The sequence below is a fragment of the Tiliqua scincoides genome, chromosome 3 (assembly GCF_035046505.1).
Source record: "Tiliqua scincoides isolate rTilSci1 chromosome 3, rTilSci1.hap2, whole genome shotgun sequence".
NCBI lineage: Eukaryota > Metazoa > Chordata > Lepidosauria > Squamata > Scincidae > Tiliqua > Tiliqua scincoides.
In genome coordinates this window covers 206,623,410-206,648,559 of record NC_089823.1, presented here as the reverse complement: position 1 = coordinate 206,648,559, position 25,150 = coordinate 206,623,410, and the positions used below count along the sequence as shown (strand labels likewise).

General features: G+C 43.9%; 1 protein-coding gene across 1 annotated transcript in view; it reads left to right on the top strand.

The window, feature by feature from the left end:
- The first annotated feature begins 675 nt into the window (after positions 1 to 675).
- SERPINE2 (serpin family E member 2) overlaps positions 676 to 25,150 on the top strand; it is a 35,797-nt gene continuing 11,322 nt past the window's right edge. Inside the window, exons 1-3 of the mRNA XM_066621766.1 lie at positions 676 to 802; positions 22,049 to 22,309; positions 24,466 to 24,693. Coding sequence (XP_066477863.1) covers positions 22,054 to 22,309; positions 24,466 to 24,693 — 484 coding nt within the window. The 5' untranslated portion in view covers positions 676 to 802; positions 22,049 to 22,053. The remainder of the gene's footprint in view (positions 803 to 22,048; positions 22,310 to 24,465; positions 24,694 to 25,150) is intronic.

The following is a 25,150-nucleotide window of genomic DNA, read 5'->3' as shown; positions in this document are numbered from 1 at the left end:
TTGTCCAATCCCCGTTTAAATGCATCTAGGCCGGATGCCACCACCACATCCTGTGGCAAGGAGTTCCACAGACTAATTACATGCTGGGTAAAGAAATATTTTCTTTTGTCTGTCCTAACTCTACCAACACTCAATTTCAGTGGATGTCCCCTGGTTCTGGTATTGTGTGAGAGGGAAAAGAGCATCCCTCCATCCAGTCTATCCATCTCCCCCCCTCGCATAATTTAAGTCCTGGTGCATAAGTCTTGGTGAGTGTGCTTTGGAAATGCAACCTGAGGGGGCAGGTTCCGTCTGTGACACCCCCCCCCCCATTGCCTTACAATACAGTCCTATGCATGTCTACTACTCAGAAGTAAGTTCCACTGCATTCAATGGTGCTTACTCCCATGAAAGCATGTACTGCATAGGATTGCAGCCTGACGGCCCAAGCCTATGCCTGTCTACTCAGAAGTAAGTCTCATTCGAGTCGATGTGGCTTACTCCCAAGAAAGTGTGGGCAGGACTGCACCCCGGAGACTCCTGCGCCTCTGCAGGGACAAGGCGCGTCGGCTCAGCGCGGGGCGGCGCTTCGGCCGGGCCGGGCTGGGGCGAGGCTTGGAGGCGCTGGGTGGGCTCGGCAGGAGGGGAGGAGGACCCGGAGGAGGCACCGCCTGGTGGCTTTTGCGCTCTGCAGCCGGCGGGCGGGATAAATGCCGGAGTCGGGGCGGCCGCTCTGCTTAGTAGCCGGGGAGAGCGGCGGGAGGAAGCGGAGCTACTGCGAGGAGAAGGAGGCGGAGGAGCGGAGCGGAGCGAGCGCGCGGAGGTGAGGGCGTCGGGGCTCGGCTGGGCTGGGCTGGGAGCGCGCGGCTTTCCCCTCTCCCGGGTGGGCGCCCTCCGCCCCTTTGCTGACTCAGCCCCACTTCTTTCGGTGGGATTCCCTCCCCTCGCATGCTTTGGCCTCGGGCTGCGTGGTGTGTTAACTGCGCGACCCTCCCGCCCCGGCAGGGGTGCCTGCGCTTTTCTCCATCCATCCAAGATCCCAGGCAAGCCTCCCGCGGGCTGCCTGCTTCAGGGAGAGCCTCTAGAACGGCCTGCTACTGTATATTTTGTGTCCATCTCCGCTTGGACCAACTGAGCATCACCTTCCACCTTGTGGTTCATCCCAATCCAATTTACCTGGCTGAATTGGGTGTGTGTGTGTGTCAGTCGGATCCCATACAACTTTTCACCTCCAATTGATCATCACCTTTCCCCATGTGGTTCTTCCCCATCCAACTTCCCTAGCTGAATTGTGTGTGTGATCCCAATCCTATCCAACTTTTCACCTCCTATTGATCATCACCCTTATGGGTCTTCCTCATTCAGCTTCTCTAGCTGAATTTTGTGTGTGTGTGTGAGCCCAATCCTACCCAACTTTTCAGTGCCAATGCAGCTGTGCCACCAGCAGAATGGTTGTGGCACAGGATGAGGCCATGCCATCTCATCCAATGGTGGGGAGGCTGTCATGAAGGTCTTCTCAAGGTAAGGGAGTGTTGGTTCCTTTAACATTGAGGCTGCATTGCAGCTGCATCAGCACTGTAAACTTGGATAGGATTGGGCCCTGTGTGTGTGTGTGTGTGTGTGGTGGGTGGTGAGCTTGAGTTTGCATTTGTGGGGTGGGCGGGGAGAGAAATAACTGTTAGGTTTGTTGAACTGGTGAGACTGTTTCTGATGTCTGAAGTCACTGAACTCTCAAGGACTTGGAGTAAGAATCTCTTCTTCAGTTCAAGGCTTCCTAAGGTCTATCAGCCAGTGACTAGTTGCAAGTGTCTTTTCCTTCATTTACAGATGCTCTGATAATCCCAGTCACAGCAGTCCTATGATCCCTGGCATTTGGGAAGATTATCTCTATCTGTAGCTTTCTCCTGCAATCTCACTCCCCAGACAGAGCTGGTGCTTCTATTAGTGATGGACCTAGTAGTCCCCTTCATTCTGTCCCTTGCTTCCTCACTCTTCTCCCCAGTGCTTCCCTCTGTGGATTCAGAGCAATCTTGAGAGTAGGTCCAGATAATTTACTAACCCACCAATACAAGGCTTTTATTTTTCTCTCTCCTCCCCTCCCCATTGGGCATGACTGTTATCATCTGCTTCCTTATTTGCTTTCCTGGAGACAACATTTTTGCTGACCCTGTCTGAAAAGCACTGCATAGGCTGAAGCATCTGAGGTGTGTCTGCTAATAGGGAACAGGTGACTGGGGAAAAGCGAAAGTGAGTTCAGAATCTTGTTGGCAGAGGTGGTGATTCACCTCCTCCTGTCAGGAAATCCTTCATGGGAAGTACAGCCTAGCATTTTTTTTCATCCTGCCAGTAACCTGAGCTAGTTGTGGAAATGGTGTTGCAAACTCATAGCCTGCCAGCATCTTCATTCTTTTTGTTGGGTTGTCCCAAACTGTGGATGCTCTCATTCTTTGAAAACTGTAGTCACTTGCTCTGTATCTCCTTCTGCAGCTTTGGAGATAGTGGGAACAGTTGTTCTTGGGGTTATGAAGAAAAGACCCTTAGCTTTCAGATTTTGCAGTCACCTCCCCCTATCCTTCTGCTTATTGTCTGCCTGACAAAAGATTCTGTAGGGTTTGAAAGTTTGCAGTGTTTAAAAATTATTTTGTTTCCTTTTTTTGGTTGATCCTTAATAAAACATTGCCTGAACTTGGATTGGGGGTTTCACTATACAGTTGAATGTTCTTTCCTGTTTCTATAATGATGTTTACAGCCAGAATAAAGCAATCAGTTTTTCTTCTCTTGCACAAGGCAACAAAAATAGCAGTAACCCCACTGAAGCTAATGAAGCTGCATTGGTGTAGGGCAGTGTTTCTCATACTGTGGGTCATGAGCCAATTTCAGGTGCGTCCCCATTCATTTCAATATTTTATTTTTAATCTATTAGACTTGATGCTACCATGGGATGTGACTGCATCTGAAGAAATGTTGCAGATCTGTATTTTTAACGGGCTACTATGTATATGCTTTTAACAATGATAATAAATGGGACTTACTCCTGGGTAAGTGTGGGTAGGTTTGCAGCCTAGGATTGTTAAAATTTTTCCTGCTTGATGATTTCATTCCGGTCATGACATCACTTTTGCTGGGTCCTGACAGATTCTCATTCTAAAACATGGGTCCTGGTGCTAAATGTGTAAGAACCACTGGTGTAGGGCATTCTTAAGTCATCAGCTGAGACTCTGTATGGAACTGAAAAGGGAAAGAAAGTATGCATGTGAAACTGATAACAAACTGGGAAGGAAATTATCTGTGGGGTTTAGTTTATCCTGTAGTGTCCAATGGAGACATGTTTTATCCTGCCTTTTGTGTGAGAAAGAAAGCTTTTTCTCAGCTTTATAGTTCAATGAAAAGAGATGTGTGGTTTTCTTCATTTGCGTGATAAAGATGGAACTGAATTTCTTAACATTTGACTTGGTCTCATGGTCTTAGATGAGTAGGAGCACAATTTAAAGCTATACAACCTTTAAAATGTTGGTTTAAGAATGCTGCTGAAATTTCTATCCTGTTATCTCAAAGCAAATGATAAACAGTTCTCATGCTGTTGGTGTAGCAGATGGCCCTCTGTTGATGCTCTTCAATCAGTTATTCTTGGAGTTAACATTTTGAGCTTGAAAGAAACCTGTCCTGATCAAATGTTCCCTGCAGTGTTTAATACCAATGCAGAATCAAGTGGGCTTTAAAAAAAATAAATATCTTATTTCTAACCCATTTCTGTTCACAGTTGCTTAAAATTCTCAAAGAAAAGTTGTGTGTACCATTTGGGGGGAAAATGAACAATACAGTATGATTAGTTTTAAAAGATACGTTAAATGAAATGGGAAACTTCAATACAAGACTGGACTATCTGGTAACTTCTTTTTCAAGCAGATTTATAGGCTTAACATTTAACCAGCGCTTTGAAAATACCAAGTGTTCCACAAGCATGTATTTACTGACTCATTTGAGGATGTAATGGAATGAGCAGAATACTTGGTTTACACTCCTGCTGGTCTGGGGCTATATCTGTGTTGCTTTCTGAAGTCAGAAAGACAATGTGCTTTTCCAGCTATTTCAGTTATTACCTTTATTGGTTTTTATTTCTAAAGAACTTGCCAGCCTGTTTAGGGGATTCTCCTGCAATGTTATGTTGGAGTAAAATATAAGGCAGGTATGTAGTGATTGCATAATTCTTAACTAAAGGTTTGTAGATAGCATTGCTGCCAAGAACAAGTTCTCTTGAAACATAATGCTCAGAGTACATCATGAGGGGACAACACCAGTACATACTGCCATGCTGGTTGTATTCAGTATTATTGTTGCATAATGGTTGGAATTACTGTGTGTTCAATCAACCCCTTCAGTTAGCCTACCTGTACTGACTGGAGTCCCTTCTCTGTCAGTGGGAAGCAAAACAATTAATCAGACATGGGATGAACCTTTTGTTCGCTCAGTCATGGAACTGGAATGTCTTTCCTAGTTAAAGCTTGGCAAGGCACTTGGCTGTCTAATTTTAACAAGCGGTCACTGACAACATCTTTTGAGAAACTGCTTTGAGTGAAGAACTAGGTCAGCCTCAGAATGCATGTTCTAGAAAAGCAAAATATATCCTCCTGAAACCGTTGCGTCCCCCTTTGACAAGAAAATTTGAGGATGGCAATGGCAAATAATGGGCATGAAATATAATAAAAAGTATCATTTATTTGGAAGTGCACAAGAACTTTGGGGATGAATGTGCAACTTTTGGTCTGCTCCTGAGAGGGGAGTGTTTATGCGTGGGCATTCCTCGTCTTTTGAATGGCACTAGAAGCCATCTTGAGCAAGGCTTCCTGTTTTGTGGCTCACAACTTGAATAACCATATATATGGTAAAAACACTTAGACTTGTTCCATTTGTTAGAATTGGCAACGGTTTGTGATGAGACTTGTGCTTTGTTGAATGGAAAATTGTTTACTTTAGGACTAAAAAATGTTGCTCACTCTTAGTGTTTAGAAACCTGCAGCATTTTTCTGAAAATCCAGACTGGACTAGTTCTTTTCTCACATGGCTATTTCTTGCAATACTCTGTTATTCGTAAACAATTGTGTTCCAAAACTTAAACCTTCAATTTTGGAACAGTTGTGGTGTTTGCTGCTTTGATCTTAGAAAAGGGTGTACTAGCATTTTAGTGCTTCTTCACAGGTAGTGAGCAGATAAAATCACTGCAGTATGGAGATAAGATAAAAACAAGATAAGGTGGTATGGTTAGTGTAGATAGAAGTAATTCTGAATTATTGAAGTTTAGCACACACCGTAGTTGTGCTGTAGTGCACGAAAATAAGGCATAATAGACCTTAGTGATGATGGAACCCATTTTAAGTCATTAGCATTTAGTGACCAATAGCAACAGCTAATATTGGGCTTAAGCTAGCAGTTTTCAACCTTTTTCATTGCACGTCACACTGGCAAGGTGCTAAAATTGTCAAGGCACACCCTCCATTTTTTGACAATTGACAAGGCACACCATGCTGCTGGTGGTGTGCTCAAACACCAATGACCCTTACTAATAAATGACGCTCTTCAAAGTCTCGCAGCACACCTGCAGACCATTCATGGCACACCGGTGTGCCACAGCACAGTGGTTGAAAAACGCTGGCTTAAGCTCACTTCTGAATCCAAATCTGGGTCATCAAGATAAGGGTATATTAAACTAAGGTATATAGCCTTAATTTTGAGTGCTTGGCAGATGGTGACAGATAGTGTGGGTTGCATCCAGTTAGTTGTGTACATTAGCCCAAGCCCAAGGGATCTTCTCCACTGTAGCCCCTGCCAGAAACTACTACTGAGGGATGAATGACCTCAGGATTGACATGGGATGTGGCACTGGGGCTACAGGATTCCTTCTTGCAGCCCCCAGGGCTGCATCTTATGTCATTCCTATGGTCTTCTAACCTCCAGGAGTAGCTGTGCAGGGGAATGAACAGGAGAGGGAAAGATCCCTTGCACTCATCCTATTGCACAAACTTGACTGTACAATACATCAGAGTGTGTGTTTTTCTTATAGGAGGATTTTAGAAGGTTGACTTCAAAACTTTTTATGAAGGACTTCACTGGTGGAATACTAGTTTTTTTTTCTTCTGTTGGGAGTCATCATTTTGGAAATCACCTTAGGTAATAGCCTTGTTTCTTGTGTTCCATTCATCTGTTTACCTATCTTGTTAACTGGGCAAAGAGGCATCTTTCAGAGTGGTGTCCTTTTAGATTTAGCAGTGGGAGAGCAACTGTTCTTCACCCCAGCATTTGAGCCTTTTCCAATGGCTGTGCCAAACAGTTATGGATGAAACAAGGCTATAAGCAGTAGATAGGATTTCTGTTGAAGAAGAAATAAATTACATTTTTAGGTTTGTGTAAGACAGAATATTGGAATATTCTGTTCCAGTGAAGTAAGAATAGAGTTTTGGTAGGGAAATGTTCCTTGAAATTTATTCTTGGGTTGTCTAGACACTTGTATTAAATCGCAGGTCTGTGTAACATAAGTTCTTCAGTTTCCATCAGTGACTCCTGATGATTTGTACTGAGAAATTATACCTTTTTACTGTGAAGGTTTTGGCATATCCTGGCAATAGAGATGATAAACACTTTTGCTTTCACATAGTGTCTCCCAATTTTGAAGCAAATGGGGCTTTAAACTTGACAGTCCTGACTCTCAGGGTGATATCCAGTTTAGTCATGCACAATAAATTAATGCCCCAAGCCTATTCTGGAAAAGTCATTTAAGGCCATCAAAACAGTATAGATTTTGTTGGCTTCTAGTTGAAGACACTGAAGAGAAAAAAATTAAATTATCTTGAATTGTCTCAATGTTCTGAATGTGTACTGTGAGAATTAATCTGCGTGTTTAAGGGCACCCTCTGCTGACTGCAAAATGAATAAAGGAATGAAGCTGTATCTTGTTCTCTCTTCTTGAATGCTGGCTGTATAAAGGTCATTAGAAATGTTCTAAGTGGTATAAGTAGCTATTTGCTGATGTGTAATTTGTCAATGATCTCTTTATATGCATTTTAAAGCTATACTGTTTGCCACAATAGGGTAATTCTGAATATCTGCATATGAAAAATAGTTGAAATACAGTTATGTGTGCATAAAATATTTCTTTGTTGGGGCTGAGCAAGAGTGACCTGGGCTAGCACCCTGTTGCACTGCAAGATTTATCTTCCATGATTTTGTCTGATCTCCTTTTAAAGCCACCTAAACCAGTGTCAGTGTATTTCATGATTAATTGTACACTGAGTGACACAAGTACTTCTTACTGTGTGTCTTAAATCATCTGCCAATCAATTTCATTGGTTGGCCACTGATTCTGGTGCTATGTGAGAAGGAGAAAAACATCTCTATCAATTTTTCTTCAGACAATATGGTGAATCTAGATATTTGATTATCAAATGGATAGGTTTAATTTAGAAGAATATTAAAAATATTTGCATCCTGCCTTTTCTCGCATGCAAGGGAGGTGCTCAGAGCAGCTCACAACGATTTATTTATGGATTTTATTATTCCATTTTTATCCTGCTTTTCTCCCAGATGGACCCCAAAGCAGCTTTCAAAGCACATAAAAGATATATAACAATTAAAACTAAAAATTAAGAACATAAAAACTATTTATAACATTGCTCAAAACAACAAAACAACCAGCAGGATAAGAATAAAATATACAAGAATAGTAATAAAATATACATTAAAACTACAAACTATTTCAGCACCAAAATGACTAAAATAAAATCAGTTTAATCTAAAGAGAAATGTTTTTAGGCCCTGCTAGAAGGCTTTTAAAGAAGGAGCAGTTTTTGTCAATTGAGGGAATTTAATAAAGTTGGTGCTACTGCTGAGAAGACCCTATTTCTTGCTGCTGCTTCCCTCATCTCCATAAGTGGCAGTACAGGTGCAACCTATTTATCCACAGATTTTTTATCTGAGGATTTGTCTCAACAAAAATGGGATGGGGTCACACACACCTTTGCCTCCTTTGCCCTGCGCTGATCCCTTTCCACGCAGCCCAAAACACTGCAAAAAGGCAGTGAAAACAGTGCCATTTCCCTGGCACAGGCAGGGAAATAGCCCTGGAAGAGGTTCCCCTTGCAAAGGAACAGTAACACTCTTGGAGCCCCTGAGCCAGCGAAGATGGGGGCAGAAAACCCTGTGTAATCAGAACATGTGCAGCAAGATGGAGCTCTCTCTCTCTCTCTCTCTCTCTCTCTCTCTCTCTCTCTCTCTCTCTCTCTCACACACACACACACACACACACACACACACACACACACACACACACACACACACACACACACACACACACACACACACGGGCAGTGTTTGCCAAATTCCCCTTCCTCGATGGTGCAGGCTCTCCTGCTCCAGCTGACACAAACAAAACAGCCTAGCAAGTAAGCCTTCCCAGCAAGCAAAGCTTGAGATTTAGGCTACGATCCTCTCCACACTTTCCTGGGAGTAAGCCCCATTGACTGGAATGGGACTTACTTCTGAGTAGAAACGCATGGGACTGAACTCTTAAAAGCTCAGCATTCCACCTGTGAGAGGAGGAGGAGGCAGCAGAGGAACGGAGGGGATTGATAACAGCTGCCTTAGTTTCCTTCCAGCCCCAAGTGTCAGGCTGCAGCTTATTTGCTTAACTCTGTGGAATTTAGCACAACGTGTTTTTTGTTAATCGTGCTGGGTCATGGAATGGAACTAATGCAGATAAATAGGCTCCACCTGTACATCTAAAAGGGTCCTCTCTAATGATCAGAGAGATTGAGCCGAATTTTATGGAAGAAGGCAATCCTCTGGATATGCTGGCCTGAAGTTCTATAGGACTTTAGAGGTTAAGACCTTCACTTTGAATTGGACCCAGAAATGATAGCCAGTGCAGATGCTGGAAAGGTGATCCAACAGACTCAAACTGCCAACCTCCAGCAACCACATTGTAGTGAGCCATTGTATTCTGCACTAATTGCAGTTTTCAAACAGTCTTCAAGGGTAGCCTCATGTCAAGTGCATTAAAATAGTCTAATTCCGATGTCATCATGGCATGGATCACTGTGGCCGGGTTCAGATGATCCAGGTACAGTTGCACCTGACTCACCAGTCAAAGCTGGCCAAAGACTCTTCTGGCCACAGTGGCCAGAGTACCAACCTGGGAATCCTGGAGCAGCTGCAAATCAAGGAGAACCCAGAAGCTGAGGATCTGCTCAAGCAGAAGGATCTGATGGAGAAGGAGTGCAACCCCATTCAGAGCTAGATGATGATAACCAAGAGAATCCCCCTTGTCCAGATTTAATCTCAAGTTATTTGCCCTCATGTCATCCCAACTGCTTTCACAACCTCAGCAGCCACCTTGGTATCTTGTGGAAAAGAGAAATAGAGCTGGGTGTCATCAGCAAAGTGACAGTGCTCCAAATCCCCATATGACTTTTCCCAGTGTTTTCATGTAGATGTTAAATAGCATGGGGGACAGCCTTGAACCTTGTGGCACTCTGCATCTTAAGAACCTGGATATCAAACAGGTATACCCTAGCTAGCACCATAGTCTGGAACCTGCCAAGTAAAAGTGGAACAACTGCATAATGGTGGTGCCCTCAACAGCCATTTGGCCTAGAAGAACAGCATGGTTGATTGGATCAAAAGCTGCTGCGGTCCAATAGGGATGCACTCCCCTGTCCAGTCCCCAATGTAGGTCATTCACCAAGGCGACTAAGACTGTTCCTGTCATGAAGCCTGCCCTGAAGCTGGATTGAAAGGGATCCAGATAATCTACTTCATGCAAAACTCTCTGGATCTGTGATGCCACGGCCAGCTCAATCACCTTGCCCTTTATAACCTTCCTGTCAGTCAAAGCAACACCTGCAGGATTTACAAGAAAAGTAGAGAACAACTAAGAAGTCCCTTAACCCCTCTGGCTGATGCTGCCACTCCAGCCCTCAGGCAGTTTGGTAGATGGAGCAGAGTTCTTTTGAGGAAGGAAAGGGGTGCTTCCTGCAGCTCTGGTAGATGGTGACAATCTCCTTGCTATGATGTTCATCCTGGAAGTAGAGGTGTAACCCCTCGGAATCCTTAATTTTTCTGGCTAATTACCAAGGCCAGAGGATTCCTCCATTTATTTTTCTTATTGAGCCTCTCTTCTGTGGTGCTTTGGAATCCATCCTGTGAGAAAAACCAATGTCATCTTTGCTAAGGGAAAAAAGACAGCAGTTGGCTTATCAAATCCCTGTTGCCAGGGAGGAACTAACAGTTGGAATAATGTCATCAGAAACATCTGTGCTATCAAGATAGTTTGGATGTCTAACAGGCCAAGGTGCCTGCATGCCTAATTAGAAATTGGCTTCATCTGTGCTCTTCAGGATGAGAGTGGGTTGGGGCAGGAGTACATCAGTCTCCCTGAAGTTTCAGGACTCCTTGGCCTTTGATTGGTGGGACCATTCAAAAAGGTGCACCTAAGGTATAAAAAGTCATCCTGGGGTGTGTACTAGTTGCCTCCCATTTTGCCAGACTTGGTGTGGCCATGCTAAGGAAAGGTGGTTTCTTGGAATTTTGTTTAAGCCATTTCTGCCTAACGTTGCATATACGCAACAGGGACCAAATGTGTTCACCAGTGGCAGGGCTTATGCTCTGAAGTTATACTTCTAAAGTGATATCACCTAAGTTTTAGCTAGGAGTTAACTGTGTTGTTTTCAATCTGCCTATTGTACACCTGAACTATATTCTTATACTGTATTTGTTGCTATCTTTTTCCTTTTAAAACATTTATATAATCTACCTTACTGCATTGTGCTTGTGGGTTGGGGAAATCTTGGTCCAGTCCTGACCACAAAGGCATGTTACCTTGATTTTGCTAGTGCTGGAGGTGGTGGCAGCTTGTAGGCCTGCTATCTTCCACGGTGCAGTCACTGGGGAAGCCAGCAGCTATAATTCCAGTTCTTCCACTGCCTTAGAGATTAGCCGAAGGGGTAGTGGCAACTCTGCCTGGCTGAGCAGGCATTGGCCTCGGAATGCAGTTGAGTTCAAGTTTGTACCAGGTTCAAGTTGTTATGTGACTGAACGGTACTGTGAAGCCCAGGTGGTAGGGCAAATAGCATCCCCCTTTTTATTACAGTCATTGTGCAATTTTAAAAAATCAAAAACTAAAGTCTCCCCCACCAAAGAAAGGTTTAGTTGGGAACTAATTGAAAACACCAAGATTTCCTTGAAGAACAACAGAATTGCAACACCACAGCAGAATCAACAATGAACTTCTGTTATCCCACATTTTACTGAACATTTCAGAGATGCCTGGTAAATCTTGCACAATATGCCCAGTACTAGGTCTTCCAAACAGTTCCTCAGGCATCCCACTAAATGCATAATTTGCTTCATTCGAAGATAGGGTAACACAGAAACATATATTGAATCTAAAACTCTGCTTCTACCTAAGTTCTCAATGTTACTTTTGAAAAGAGACCTTGGTGGCAGTATAGAGGTTATGAAACTTCCCCAGTGAGCTAATTTTGCTCATCTTGACCACAGCAACCATAATGGCAGAGGAGGCCTGATGTGACTGCTTCAGGATTCTGGGATTTTTACAATTGAATAGTTCTAGTCTTTCATAGAACTCCTCATTCCGGCTGGATTCCTTCCCGTTCTGGCCTCTCTCTGGCTCTTCGCCTCCCACGCTCCACTTGACGGCAACTCCTCTCTGCCACCGAGGGTCAGCTCATCAGTGTATCAGCATGTTGTCAGTTCTCGGGTACTTCCGGCTATTTCGAACTGGCAGCCTCAGATCTTCAGGCATACAAGGCGGCAGCTCTACCAACTGAGCCAGACCTCCTGCCTTTGCTATTTGAACCTGAGTTCACATACCAATCTAAAACTGTACCCTATTGAAGTCTTGCGTGATCAGCTGCTGATAATCTCAAAAGTGGTGACAGCATGGACCCTGCATGATTGCCAGTCATGGTTTTCTATAGTCGTTCAGTACATAAACTTCTACTAGGAAGATGCCATCTTCACCTGTTTGTCTGAATGGAAACTTTGAGTCACTCCTTTTCTTGTCCCTGTTCCACAGGACCTGCAGCATGGGATCTGTACTTAATGTGTTTATGTTCTAAATTCAAACCATTCAACACAGACTGTAAAGTACTAATGAATAATTCCCAATTGCCCAGGAACTACTGTGGATACTCATGTATACTGCTGAAATTTTTGCCAAGTTATCAAGCTCCAATTATCACCTCACCTTATCTCCAGGTCAATCAGAGGGCAGAGCCTTTCAACTCTGAAAAGTTTGTTTCTCAGCTGAGCTGTAGCTCAGCTCAGGCAGGCACCTCCTTAGTTGCTATAATTACTTTCCAGGGACATTCCAGCCAAAGTTAACCTTTTATTCTCCTTCCTTCTGCTGCAGCCTGGTTCTGCTCTGCAAGCATTTGCAAGCAATGTAAGCAATTGCAAACAGCAAATTGCAAGCAATTTCCAAGCAAACAGGTCTGTTTTTTGAAACACCAGGATGGGATCCTCCTTCCCAGGCTACAATTCAGTGCACCATTATGTAACAATAACACCCGTGGAAAGCAGTGGGTCTACTTCTGAGTAAAAAGGGTTGCAAATATCTCATCTCTCTGCTATGCATTGAATTGCACACTCCCAGTTATGTGTTATGGGTTGTATGTAGAGCTTCTGGCTTAACATACCAGACACCTTAAAGGTGGATTTGATTCATGGTTCTCCTGCAGTGGTTCCCAATCTTTTTCACTTGCATATCTCTTGGCAGTCCATTTCCATGAATTGTACCCTTCATATTAGCAAAATGTCTGTAATAATACAAGCCCTCATCTCCTCCATATGAAAGCCCAGACTTCATATATTCATCACATATTTTCTCTTTTCATCTGTTTGAAGAACAGAAGACTCTGCCTTTGCACTGTTTTGCACCAGAAGTGTGCTGAGAAATTCTGGCTGATTAATCACTTTCCATATTATGTTTCAGCTTTTTTACTGTGCTGGTTTTCAATCACTGGTTCATAGATGAATTGATGACCAAAAACTAGCTATTGGTGCGGCTTTCACAGCCAACCAGCTACCTCCCTTCCTGCCTTGCTGGTCCTTGTAAGGCATTCCTGCTTTGCAAGGCATTCTGGAGCACGGCCTGTCTTTTTCTGCCATTATTCCATCCTTTTTCAAGTTACCCCTAAAGGTCCTGTTGAGTGTCCCTGGTAGTACAGGAATACCAGGTTGGGAACCACTGTTTTACTGGTATATAGTTTACAGTGCACTTACTCTGATAGTGTTACAAAAAGGTGGTGAAGACCAGAATTTAAAAAAGAATAAAAATATATCTTATGATCTCTTACTATGTTTTTAATAAATTAGAGACTACAGTTCTTAGGTAACAACTAGTGGTAGATTATTTTTCAGGATCTGGCCTCGGGTAAAAGCAGACAAAACTACAGTCAGACACCCCCCTAAGTTTAACCCCCGACTTATCCGAGGGTCATAGAAATGATTGTTGGCTCAAAACCTGCCCTTGACTTATCTGTGGGGTCGACTTATAGGCGTGTATCTGTGGTGATTCCTAATGGTCCAGTCACAAGAAAAGGAAAGTAGATTTACATTAGAACCCACTTGAACCCAGTTTCATTGGGAGTGTGCAGATGTAATACTAAACCATGGTTTCCAATCCTGGTTTATAGGCAAGCACAACCATTTAGCCAAAATATCTTTAGTAGCACAGAGTGCCTTCCATCAGCTGTGGCCCCTTCTGGAGAGGGAGCCTAACTGCAGTTTTTCAGACCCTGCTAACTTCTAGAATTGATGTTGTGGGGCTGCCCTTGATGATTGGTCAAAATGTAGCTGCTAGACCCCAGCCCATCTTCTCAGTCTATTCTTTTTCTCTCCATGGGATATGCAGAACTAAAACAAGACAAGACAAACCCTGAAGAATGTTGGTGAAGAGAAGAATTGGGAGCAATCTTGTAAAATGATTTGGCAGTCAAAGTTGGGATAGGCCCGGGTTTGTGGAGAAAGTTGAAGTGTATTAGCTGTTAAGCCTGCCTGAGCCTCATTCGCTCCCCACTCATGGAGGGGAGGGCACTTGCCAGAGCAAGAAGAGATGGTCACCCTGGTGACTGCTTTTGTGGACTTTTGGTTGGAGGTGAACCAGAATTGAAATAAGGGAGTTTGATTCCCTTTACACATGAAACTTGAGCATTCATTTAAAGTGCTGTTTTATAACATCCCTCTACTTCTGCTAATGTGAGATTTCTCAGTTGTCCTTAATACTAAACTCGGGTTTTTATTTTTCCTGTTTGTCTACAGCTTTTAGTAAACCATATGGTTTATTTAGTGTCACAGCAGGTGTGCTAATGAAGCTCATTGCTTAAATTTGGAACACAGTAAATAATTGGATTGTAGTGTATCTGAATTTATCCTGTTTTTCCTGTACTTTTATGTTCTCTTCAATAATAAAGACTGAATTTTTTTTTTGCCTGATGCCAGTTTGTCAAAATAGTGATGGAAAAGTTGTGCTATATTCAAGATTCATATTATGTATTCCGGAGAATGAACCCTGAAATCTTTATTGTACACATTCTCAACTTACCTCTGTTAATGGTCTAAGATGGGTATGATCATACTGTGGTTCATTACTGTTTTTCAACCACATTCACAAAGCAGTTTACATAGTAAAAGAAATGGGGGTGAGGGTTCCCTGGGTTCCCTGTCCCAGAGGGGCTGGCAAACTTTAGAAAGGAACAAGAAAGGAACATAGCAGCAAACAGCATCTGGAAAAGATGCCATGCGAAAAGGAATAAAGACTGTTGCTCCCCTGCTAAATATGAGAACTACTATAGTTAGCAGGTGTTGAATTAAGAAAATAAGAAGAGCCCAGCTGAATTTGGATGGCCTGATGCAGAATTTAGGTATTTTAGTGCAGAGTATATACACTACTGCATTATGTCTCATGCTACTATGAACTGCCCTGTTTTCCATCCATGTTGGCATCCTTCAGTCTCGGAAGACTTTGGAATCGTGCTCTGAATGGTGGTTCTGGAACAGAGTGTCCTCTCCAGTGCACAAAGCCTGGGTAAAGTAGATATGGAGGACAGACTGTTTCCCATGCAGCCTGGGGGGGGGGGGGGTTGTGAGATACAGGAAGCTGGACTAGATGGGCCTATAGCCTGATCCAGCGGGGCTGTTCTTATGTCATACAAAACAGGCCTGCACTAGTTGTGACCTATGAGGCAAATGCAGCTCACCAATCATGCACTGTGGTCTTTCCCGTTCTTTTTTTGTGGTTCAAAACACAAAATATTTGGTCATACAGGCTTTGCAATCTCTGTAACTTCTCGGAAGTTACAGTCTCGGAAGACTATGGTATCATGCTCTGAATGGTGGTTCTGGAACAGAGTGTCCTCTCCAGTGTGCGAAGCCTGGGTAAAGTAGATATGGAGAATTGTTTCCCATGCAGCAAATCCCCCCTCTGCACGTCTCTGAAATGGTCCAATGGAAAGGCAGAGGCCAATACGGTTGGTTCCAGCGGCGTCGCAGGAGTTGCCAGAGTGTGACTGTGTTCAGCCATGAACTGCCTCAGGGACTCCGACTCCGGATTTTGTCTCAAGGTTGACTCCTGAAGCCTTTTCCATAACTGGATGTAGCCACAAGGCAGTGGAGGTTTGGGATCAGAGTTTTCCTTCTCTCAGATGAGCTGCCTTCCCAGGCTGATGAGTCCCATCTACCCGGTGGCTGTTTAGTCGCCTCTTATGACAAGTACAGCCAAACTGAGGGCCTATTCTTATCCCCCAGCCCCCAGGGGATAAGTTTTCCATAGATGAACAATAAACTTTTAGCACAATGGCACTTAAGCAAGGCAGAGCCCCTTTACCATTATGAGGCTGTTTCATGTTGCACTATGATGTGAGCCGAGTTGCAGATTGGGTGCTGTGTGGTTTTGTGGCTTATGCCTTCCAGAATAAACCTAGTTCTTCAGGGCCGAAGAAGTCTGCTTTAAAAAAAAAAATGCTGGTTTCAACATGAGAGTCACTGCTTAATTTGGTGGTGGTGGAACTCTTCAGTGCAGCAGCAGCTTCAGCCTTTTTCTAGCTGTGTTCAGTAGATCTAACTTGTAGCCTTTGGGAATGAATAGGCCTTGAATACTTTTCATCCTGACACCTTTCTGTTTGCCAAATGCCCCCTTCCTCCCCCCCCAAAAAAACATCCTACAGCAAGGACTGACTTGTGAAGAGTAACAGAGGAAGAATGAGCTGCTAAGAGGAGTGATGTAGTGAACAAAAAATAATATGGGAGGATGAATGTAAAATTGCATTAAAGGTTTTTCCTTCCATTGTGAAGAAAAAATTATATAATCCTGACACAAATTACAGTACTGAAAGGGGGGGAAAAAAGCACATAACGGGATGTTTAGCATACTCTGTGATTAAGAGAAGAACAAAAGAACTTGAGATGAGAGAAGTCAAGAATCAGGTGAGTTGTGCTGGCAGGGAATGTACCGGAATGACTCTGATAGTCTTGGTATGAGTAGGACTTCAGCCTACTTCATTGCATGAATGTGATCATGAGTTTGTAGGGTTCCTCAGCATGACACTGTTGCATACATGTGAGCTGGTGGAGGTGCCAGTTGGGCCAGCCACCTTCTCAACTGTTCATTTCTGCTCCATTTCTCCTCCTGCCTAGTGCAGCAATGTGGAGAGCAGAAGAGACTGGAGGGCAAAATGTTTCCATCTCTCTTGCTCCCTCCCCTTCCTGACCAGGCCAAGTTGAGCAGGCAGTATGGGGGTAAAGGCCAATGGAGGTGGTTTACTTCAGAATAGCAGAGGTGGGAGCTGAAATTGTGGGCCTGGCTCTCGGCATCCACCTTCCCTGCTGATGTCCACGATCACCTGGCTGTTAAAGACCCCTGACCAAAGGAGATAAGTTTTGATCTAATAAGGGAAGATAGGGATGGGGCCTTAGCTCAGTGATGGGGCACATGCCAAGGGGCAACTTGAAGCAAGGCATCCTCAGGTAGAAGCCTCCTCATCAGGAATCCTGAAGCATCTCTGGCAGTTGGTGTTAGCAGTTCTGAGCTAGATGGTACAATGGCCTGGCTTGGTTCAAAGCAATTTCCTGTGCACCGCATTGCCCTTAATAGGCACTCTGTTGTTGGCATGCTACTGCTTCAAAAAGTGATAGGATGTGTTCAGAATACCCTAAGCTTTTTGCCTTCTTATGTTTGTACCTGATTTATTTTTACTGCACCACAGGTGTGCTGGGGGCAGAGGGCTGACAGTATTTTCCCTACCCCAAACAAATCTGCAAAAATAACAGAGCAAACAAAGACACAGAAGCCAGATAAAATCAGCCAAAATGAACGTCCTGCTTCTCAGTCCCAAGAGGTTAGCTGAACATTGTCACTTGGTTCCTGAGGATGTGGTGGGCTCAGATCCCTGTTCCTTTTTTTTTTCCCCCCCCCAAGTGTGGTACTTTTTCCTTTTGTTTAACTGATGCATTTTGCATTTTGATGCACTGATGCAGCTTTGTCCCCTTGTCAGCCCACTTCCGTTGCTTACTATATAAATGCATATATGAGCAGATGAAATAACCTATCCTTGAAGGTTCGTATTTTTAAGAGGTTGTGGGGGAGAACTTGTTTGTTTGTCTAGGGTGTGTCTAATGTGTTAATGATGCAAGATTATCTTTCTTTCCTGCCCCTCCCTTCTTGCTCCATAATGCTACATTGTGCCAGGAAGGAAGTACCCAGTATATATAGTGGATTCCATATTATATAGCAGGAGTGACCAAAGCATCGCTTGTGAACCACATGCAGCTCTTTCACATATAATGTATGGCTTGCAGAGATACCTTTGCTAAGCTCTGAGGACTGAGCTCCTTTTTGCATCACCATTATTATAAAAGGTAAATAAGAAATTTTCAAACTTTAATTATTTTCTGGGTATAAACTTGAGTCCATTGGATTAAAACATAAGCGGCGTCATGGTGAGTAAATAATTTTTAAGAATTTAAATGCTTCTTAAAGATTGTGGCTCTCAAACATCTCTCTTGTGGCTCTCAAGCATCTGGAATTTATCTTATGGGGCTCTAACATTTAGGAAGCTTGGCCACTCCTGCTACATACTCAAAGCTTTTAAGTGCCCTCCGTACTGCTAAATCCCTTCAGGGTGAAAAAGGGTGAAAAACCTTTAATGGAGGGATGTCTCTTCCCCCTGCAGTCCATCTCTTCATATGTTATAAGCTGACTTTGCTTTGGGGTTGAAATTGTATTGGGGTGTGGGATGGGCAATGCTTGTTACCTTCTACTGTATAGAATATGGCCCTGAGGTTTACCTGCATAGCTAAAATGAAAAGTTTAGGAAACGGACTTCATAAAGTGTGAAATGTTATGGCACTGTGGATGAATGAAAGATACACAAATGTAGCTCTGGAAAGCTTAAGGAAGAAGGAACTTAAGTCCTTGAAGAGATCTTCAGAGGTTTGATCCAAGTAGCAGAGAAGTTTTTGTAATTGGTTTAGAGGAAGAATTCTTACCTCAATTCTCTGGGTGCCCTTCACCCACACCTATCTGGAAACATTTTTTCCATAGCGTGATCCTATGCAGATGGAAGTTACATGCAAAGAATGCAGTTGTGTGAGTCTTTCCCATACAGTTAGCTAACAGATGAATAGCATTCTATGCAAAACTAGGTGGTGGCAAAGTATTTCCTACTCAACTGTGACTGGGTGTGAATGACAACTTTGGCTTGTCACTTTGTCAGCAATAATCTGTTTATCGATGCTGTGTCAACAGGGCATGAGTTCAACCAGTGTCTTAAGTACAGTGTGTGTGTGTTCTTTTACCAGAAATGTATGCCACCCTGTCATTTTTCCCCCTGCTGTTCCATGTTGTTGTGAAGAACTCACCTACTCTTGTTTAAGAGATGTTTGCATGCCCAATGAAGAAGGGGGGGGAGGGCTTTCTAGAGGGAGAAGGTGAATCTTGCATCAGGCAAATGTGACAAGGCTATATTTCATATCTTGCAAAGATAAATTGCAAGCTTAATTGTAGTGCTTCATCAGAGCTTCATGCATACCCTGCAGAAGGTGAAGACAACCTTTCTGCATCTGCAACAAATAGTAGACTGCTGCTCACTGAAATGCAAGAGAAGGATCAGGAAAAACTAGTCTTGCATTGTTGAGATTTTCAAAGTCCTTTGTGGGCAGTTTTCCTGCCTGAGGCTTTGTGGGCCTGTTAGCTGACCAGTTAGCTATTTAGAAAACTGTCAGTAAGTGGAGGGATCTTTCCCATTTCAAGCAACAGACTGAACTTCTACAAAAATAGTCTACTCTCGGATTTGGTAAAAAGAGCTGTGTTGTCTTCTTTCATTGAATGAGCTGCAGTCTCAGCTGCTTTTCCTTCTCAAATTTGTACAAGTGGAACATAGTTCCACTTATGTTATGACTTAGTTCTATTGTATTGGCAACCTTCAGTCTCGAAAGACTATGGTATCGCGCTCTGAATGGTGGTTCTGGCACAGCGTCTAGTATGGCTGAAAAGGCCAATCCGGGAGTGACAATCCCTTCCACACCGGGAGCAAGTGCAGTCTGTCCCTGGTCTGTCTCCCTGACTATGGGCCTTCCTTCTTTGCCTCTTAGCCTCAGACTGTTGGCAAAGTGTCTCTTCAAACTGGGAAAGGCCATGCTGCACAGCCTGCCTCCAAGCGGGCCGCTCAGAGGCCAGGGTTTCCCACTTGTTGAGGTCCATCCCTAAGGCCTTCAGATCCCTCTTGCAGATGTCCTTGTATCGCAGCTGTGGTCTGCCTGTAGGGCGCTTTCCTTGCACGAGTTCTCCATAGAGGAGATCCTTTGGGATCCGGCCATCATCCATTCTCACGACATGACCAAGCCAACGCAGGCGTCTCTGTTTCAGCAGTGAATACACGCTAGGGATTCCAGCACGTTCCAGGACTGTGTTGTTTGGAACTTTGTCCTGCCAGGTGATGCCGAGGATGCGTCGAAGGCAGCGCATGTGGAAAGCGCTCAGTTTCCTCTCCTGTTGTGAGTGAAGAGTCCATGACTCGCTGCAGTACAGAAGTGTACTCAGGACGCAAGCTCTGTAGACCTGGATCTTGGTATGTTCCGTCAGCTTCTTGTTGGACCAGACTCTCTTTGTGAGTCTGGAAAACGTGGTAGCTGCTTTACCGATGCGCTTGTTTAGCTCGGTATCGAGAGAATGAGTGTCGGAGATCGTTGAGCCAAGGTACACAAAGTCATGGACAACCTCCAGTTCATGCTCAGAGATTGTAATGCAGGGAGGTGAGTCCACATCCTGAACCATGACCTGTGTTTTCTTCAGGCTGATTGTCAGTCCAAAATCTTGGCAGGCCTTGCTAAAACGATCCATGAGCTGCTGGAGATCTTTGGCAGAGTGGGTAGTGACAGCTGCATCGTCGGCAAAGAGGAAGTCACGCAGACATTTCAGCTGGACTTTGGATTTTGCTCTCAGTCTGGAGAGGTTGAAGAGCTTTCCGTCTGATCTGGTCCGGAGATAGATGCCTTCTGTTGCAGTTCCAAAGGCCTGCTTCAGCTACTGTTCAGATCACACCACATGATGGCTCCTACTGCAGTTGCACATCTGCAGTTCTAGAGATCACAGAGCTGTTCAGTTGTTTGCCTGTTCACTGCAGCTTTGAAGAAATCTGGGACGAAAAGGAAATCCTACTGCTAGAGGCTTCTTTTGCTCTAACACTGGATTTGCTCTACCTCATGTCCCCGTTGTCTCCTGTTCCCATAGGACAGCTGGAATAGATGCTATGTTGGAGGGGAGAACAGGGAGGCAGTAGCTTATCTACATAGATTGTCCTGAACAGAGGAGACAGTTTAGGGCATTAGCAGAAGGGCCAAACAGATTGCCTGTGTCCGACTTGAATGCCTTCTCCTCTATATAACTGAAAATGTTTCAGTTTTGATATGGAAGGAGGGTATGAATGAAAGGAAAGAAGCCTCACTCTGCTCCAGCGGTAGGGAAAAATTATGGAACGCAAAAAGAGACCTCTCTTGCAGACTAGAGTGCACCCGCCTGCTACTGCTAGATGAGTCAGAAAAGAGGACCAAGGAATGGCTATCACTGGTGCCTATGGAAACTCCTCCTTAATCTGTATCTCTTGCTTACAAAACCAAGTATTGAATGCAGAGAAAAGCCCAGGAATGAGCACAAATTTGTTCAGGAATGCAAAGTCTCTTGCCAGAAGCTTAATGTGCTGAAGGCAATAGAAGCATATTAATGAGTGCATTCAGGCCACACAGCGCAAGGTTAGGAACCCACCGTCTTAATTATCACTTATACAGTTTAAGGAGTTGTATATCTCAGGAGTAAAATTGTTTGAGTTTTTTTCATGGAATAGCATAGAATTATAACACATGATTGGGGTTTGATTAATGCAGAAGCCCAAGCTAACAAGCGAATTAACCACATACACAACAGTGTGTGGTTTTAAACAAAAAGATCTTGTTCAAATTGGCACGCATAAGAACATATATAACTGGAGTGTATTTAGCTATGTTATAGTTTATGGCAGCATGTGTATCACATGACTGTGCAGAACCCCAAGTACCTTTTCAGGCTTCAGGTCCTACATTTGTGGAGTGAGTCTCATGTACTGAACCTACCAGTAGCGTATACCTCCGTTTTGCTTTAGTGGCCCGGAATGGCTCCAAAGGGGGGGGGGGGGATAGGGGCTGCTTGCACAGTGTGGTGAGGCTCCCTGCAAAACTTAGTGCTTTGCACCCCCTCTAGCTATACTGCTGGAACCTACTGATGCTTTCAGTCCTATTGGCATCTTGCCTGCCTGATAAAATAGCTGTATGACTCAGTTCATGTCAGCCTTTCCACTTGTGAAAGGGTGCCAGATTGAACCTTATCTAGGCAGCTGCATGAAATTTGTTCCCAGTAGGCAGTGTTTATGATTTCTCATTAGTAAACAGCATCTACAGAGAAGAGCATTGGAGAACTGAAATAGTTTTTGACAATTGTGTTAAATGTCTTTCTTTTTTTCTTTCTGGTTAGGAACCATGAACTGGCATTTCCCTCTCCTCTTTGCTGCCTTGACATCGACAAGCTTGGGTTTCCAGCCGAATCCTCTGTCTCTGGAGGAACTGGGCTCAGACATTGGAATTCAAGTTTTCAATCAGCTTGCCAAAACCAGACCCAAGGATAATATTGTGGTTTCTCCTCATGGCATCGCTTCAGTCCTCGGAATGCTTCAGCTCGGCGCCGATGGCAAGACCAAGAAGCAGCTGACAACAGTGATGAGATACAATGTCAATGGTCAGTCCTTATCTCCTGTTTCAGGGTTTGTGGAAAATTGGTGTGATGATTTGATTTAGAGACTAATCAAAGAGGGACCTGTGGGAAGAACAGTAGTGAACTGTGCTTGAGAACACGAACCAGTTATCTGGCAGTGAAGCACTATCTCTTGTACCAGAAGGCATCCTTGGCCACTGCATTCCACATTGATGCCGAACACAGTAAGCTTAACAAGGACCACCCTCTCGCTTCCAAAACAAACAGGATTGATTTTCATTGCCAGGGCTGTGTGGGAAGGATCAAATGCCCCTCTGTGCGGGACGGATGGCCCTTAATACATGCCTTCAGATGTTGTTCAATAAAATGTCCCTGTATTTAGTGACCAGTAATCCCACAGCCCACTTGTTTGGCTCTTTGTAGGTTTGGACGCTTCAGTGCTGCTGCAAGCTCAAACCTAGTAGCTTTTCCAGGGCGCTCTCTCTAACTAAGGATCTCGCTTCTGTCAGGCTATGTTTTGACACTGGCAGGGATCAGAATCTAATTCACCAGCCAGGCTCTTTCCCTTGATAGGGGTTTTGATAGAGCTGGTTGCTTTCCTTTCCTTTGCAAGTGCCACAACTTCTGAGCACATTTCAGAATGCTGGCATGATTTGGAATGCAATTCATTTGACTAAACCTTTTCCCAAAATGAGCATTTCCCCTGGTCTGCAGAAATATGACTGTAACGTCCTGCATACTGTCCACTATTGCACTTCTCTCCTGGCTTTAAGCAGTAGAATTGTAAATGCTAAGGTACCATCTTCAAACCCCAGTGACCTAAATTTTTTTTTCCAGTGGCATAACCTTATTAGAGTTCTCCTCATCCTATTGAAATGATATGTAAGCATGTTAATGCATTGAAACTTTTTTCCTTGGGCTATATTCAGATTATCTGATAACTACAAGATAATAACTCCTAGCAAGCTGTAATTTTTCTCTCTTTAAGCTGCTTTCTTCTAAACCTCTACATAGCATAGCCTATCCAGTGGGATTATCCATTGTTCTGGCAAAACGCATAGAATGTTTCTCAATTCATCATTCAATGCAGTTTGGCAACTGTGAGCAAAGTACAGTAAGTGTCATGAGCCAGCTCTACCAGTTCTACACAGGCTTGAGGATGTTTGCTTTGATCCCTTGTGGCGATGCATACATCAGAGATTGTTAAAGTGGGGTGTCTTGATGCCTCAGCCTGAGAAGCTCTGTCTTTGCCCTTTTAAGGTGGGCACAGGGGAATGCAGTGATGTGATCCCCAGGATCGCACTGCTGCCAGGGGCAACAGGGACATCATTTTATTTACCAGCAGCAGCAGCCTCCCTGGGGTGCAGGGAGCGTCGCAGAAGCCTCTGCAGGGCTCCCCAAACCTCAGAAAATGTAAAAATAAAGATTGCAAGCCCTTCCGGTTTCGCGATTGGAAGCCGGAAGTGAGTCGCAATCTTTATTTTTACATTTTCAAAGGCATGGGGAGCTCTGCAGAGACATCCACAGGGCTCCTTGCACCCCTGGGAGGTTGCTGCTGGTACGTAAAATGAAGCCCCTGTGGCAGTGCCGTGATCCTGGGAATCATGTTGTTGCGTTCGCCCTTCCCTGCAAAGACTAACTGCAGCTCCCGAACTCCCAGAGAGTTTGGGAACTTGTGGCATAAGCCTTACAGTTGATCTTGAGGCTCTATACTGCTAGGAAGGATTTGAGAGCCTGTGTGATGCTATGTCCAAAAAATGGACTCTGGAAATGTGACTTCAAGTGTAGCATTGTTTGGTATCTTGTCCAGGCTGTGTACATGTGGGAAATGGCAGCGGAGTTATCAAACAGCCTTGGGGAAGTCATCAAGTGATGCTGAACTTGGTTGTTAACTTGATTATTAATCTCCAAATTGTGCTTGTTTACTGGAAAGGAGGCTTGAGCTTGATATTGAACTTTCCTAAGTGGATAGAAGTTTTCAGTGGGTTGCAGGGTTGGTGTATTCCAGGATGTCTTTCTGTTGAGATAATGTATTTTGCTGGCTCTGGGATCACTCAAAACAAACTTTCTACCTTACTTTGGGTCACTGCTTCAGTTTTCTTTCCGCCAAATCTTTAAGTCTTTACATAATTGCCATTACGCATGTCTTAACTGTAAAGGAATCGCTGTTTTTCAAATAGGAGTTGGTAAAGTACTAAAGAAGATCAACAAGAACATTGTCGCAAGGAGGAATAAAGATGTTGTGACGATTGCAAATGCAGTCTTTGCAAAAAGTGGCTTGAAAATGGAAGTGCCTTTTGTGTCAAGAAACAATGATGTGTTTCAGTGCAGTGTGAAGAGTGTGGACTTCAAGGACCAGAATGCAGCTTCTGATACTATCAATCACTGGGTAAAAAATAAAACTAATGGTATGTGATCATCAGTTCATTTTGTTTATTCTTCTCTGTTCTCTCTGCTATGGTCAAATTTTTAGATTGTGTTTTTTAGACTTTCTGTGAAAGTTGTAAAGTGTAAGTAAAAAATAAATCCTTTTTTCAATGCAGCAACAAAAAAGAGCCGTGTGTGTGTGTGTGTGTGTGTGTGTGTGTGTGTGTGTTTAAAAACCTCATTGTTTATATATAAATAACTAGTTTTGCTATTAGATAGATGATTCAGAGCCCAGTCCTAAACAGTGCTTTCCGGCGGTTAGCTGATGCTCACCGTCGCAAATGTGCCATAAAGCACCTTTGCAAGCCCTTAGCACCAGCCCAGTACTGGAGCTAGCCCAGCAGTAGTGCCAGTGGAACACTGGTGCTCCACTGCTCAGTGGTCACCCAAACTGCGGGGTGGAGGAGAAGTAGGTGGAGGCATGGGGTGAGGCGGGGA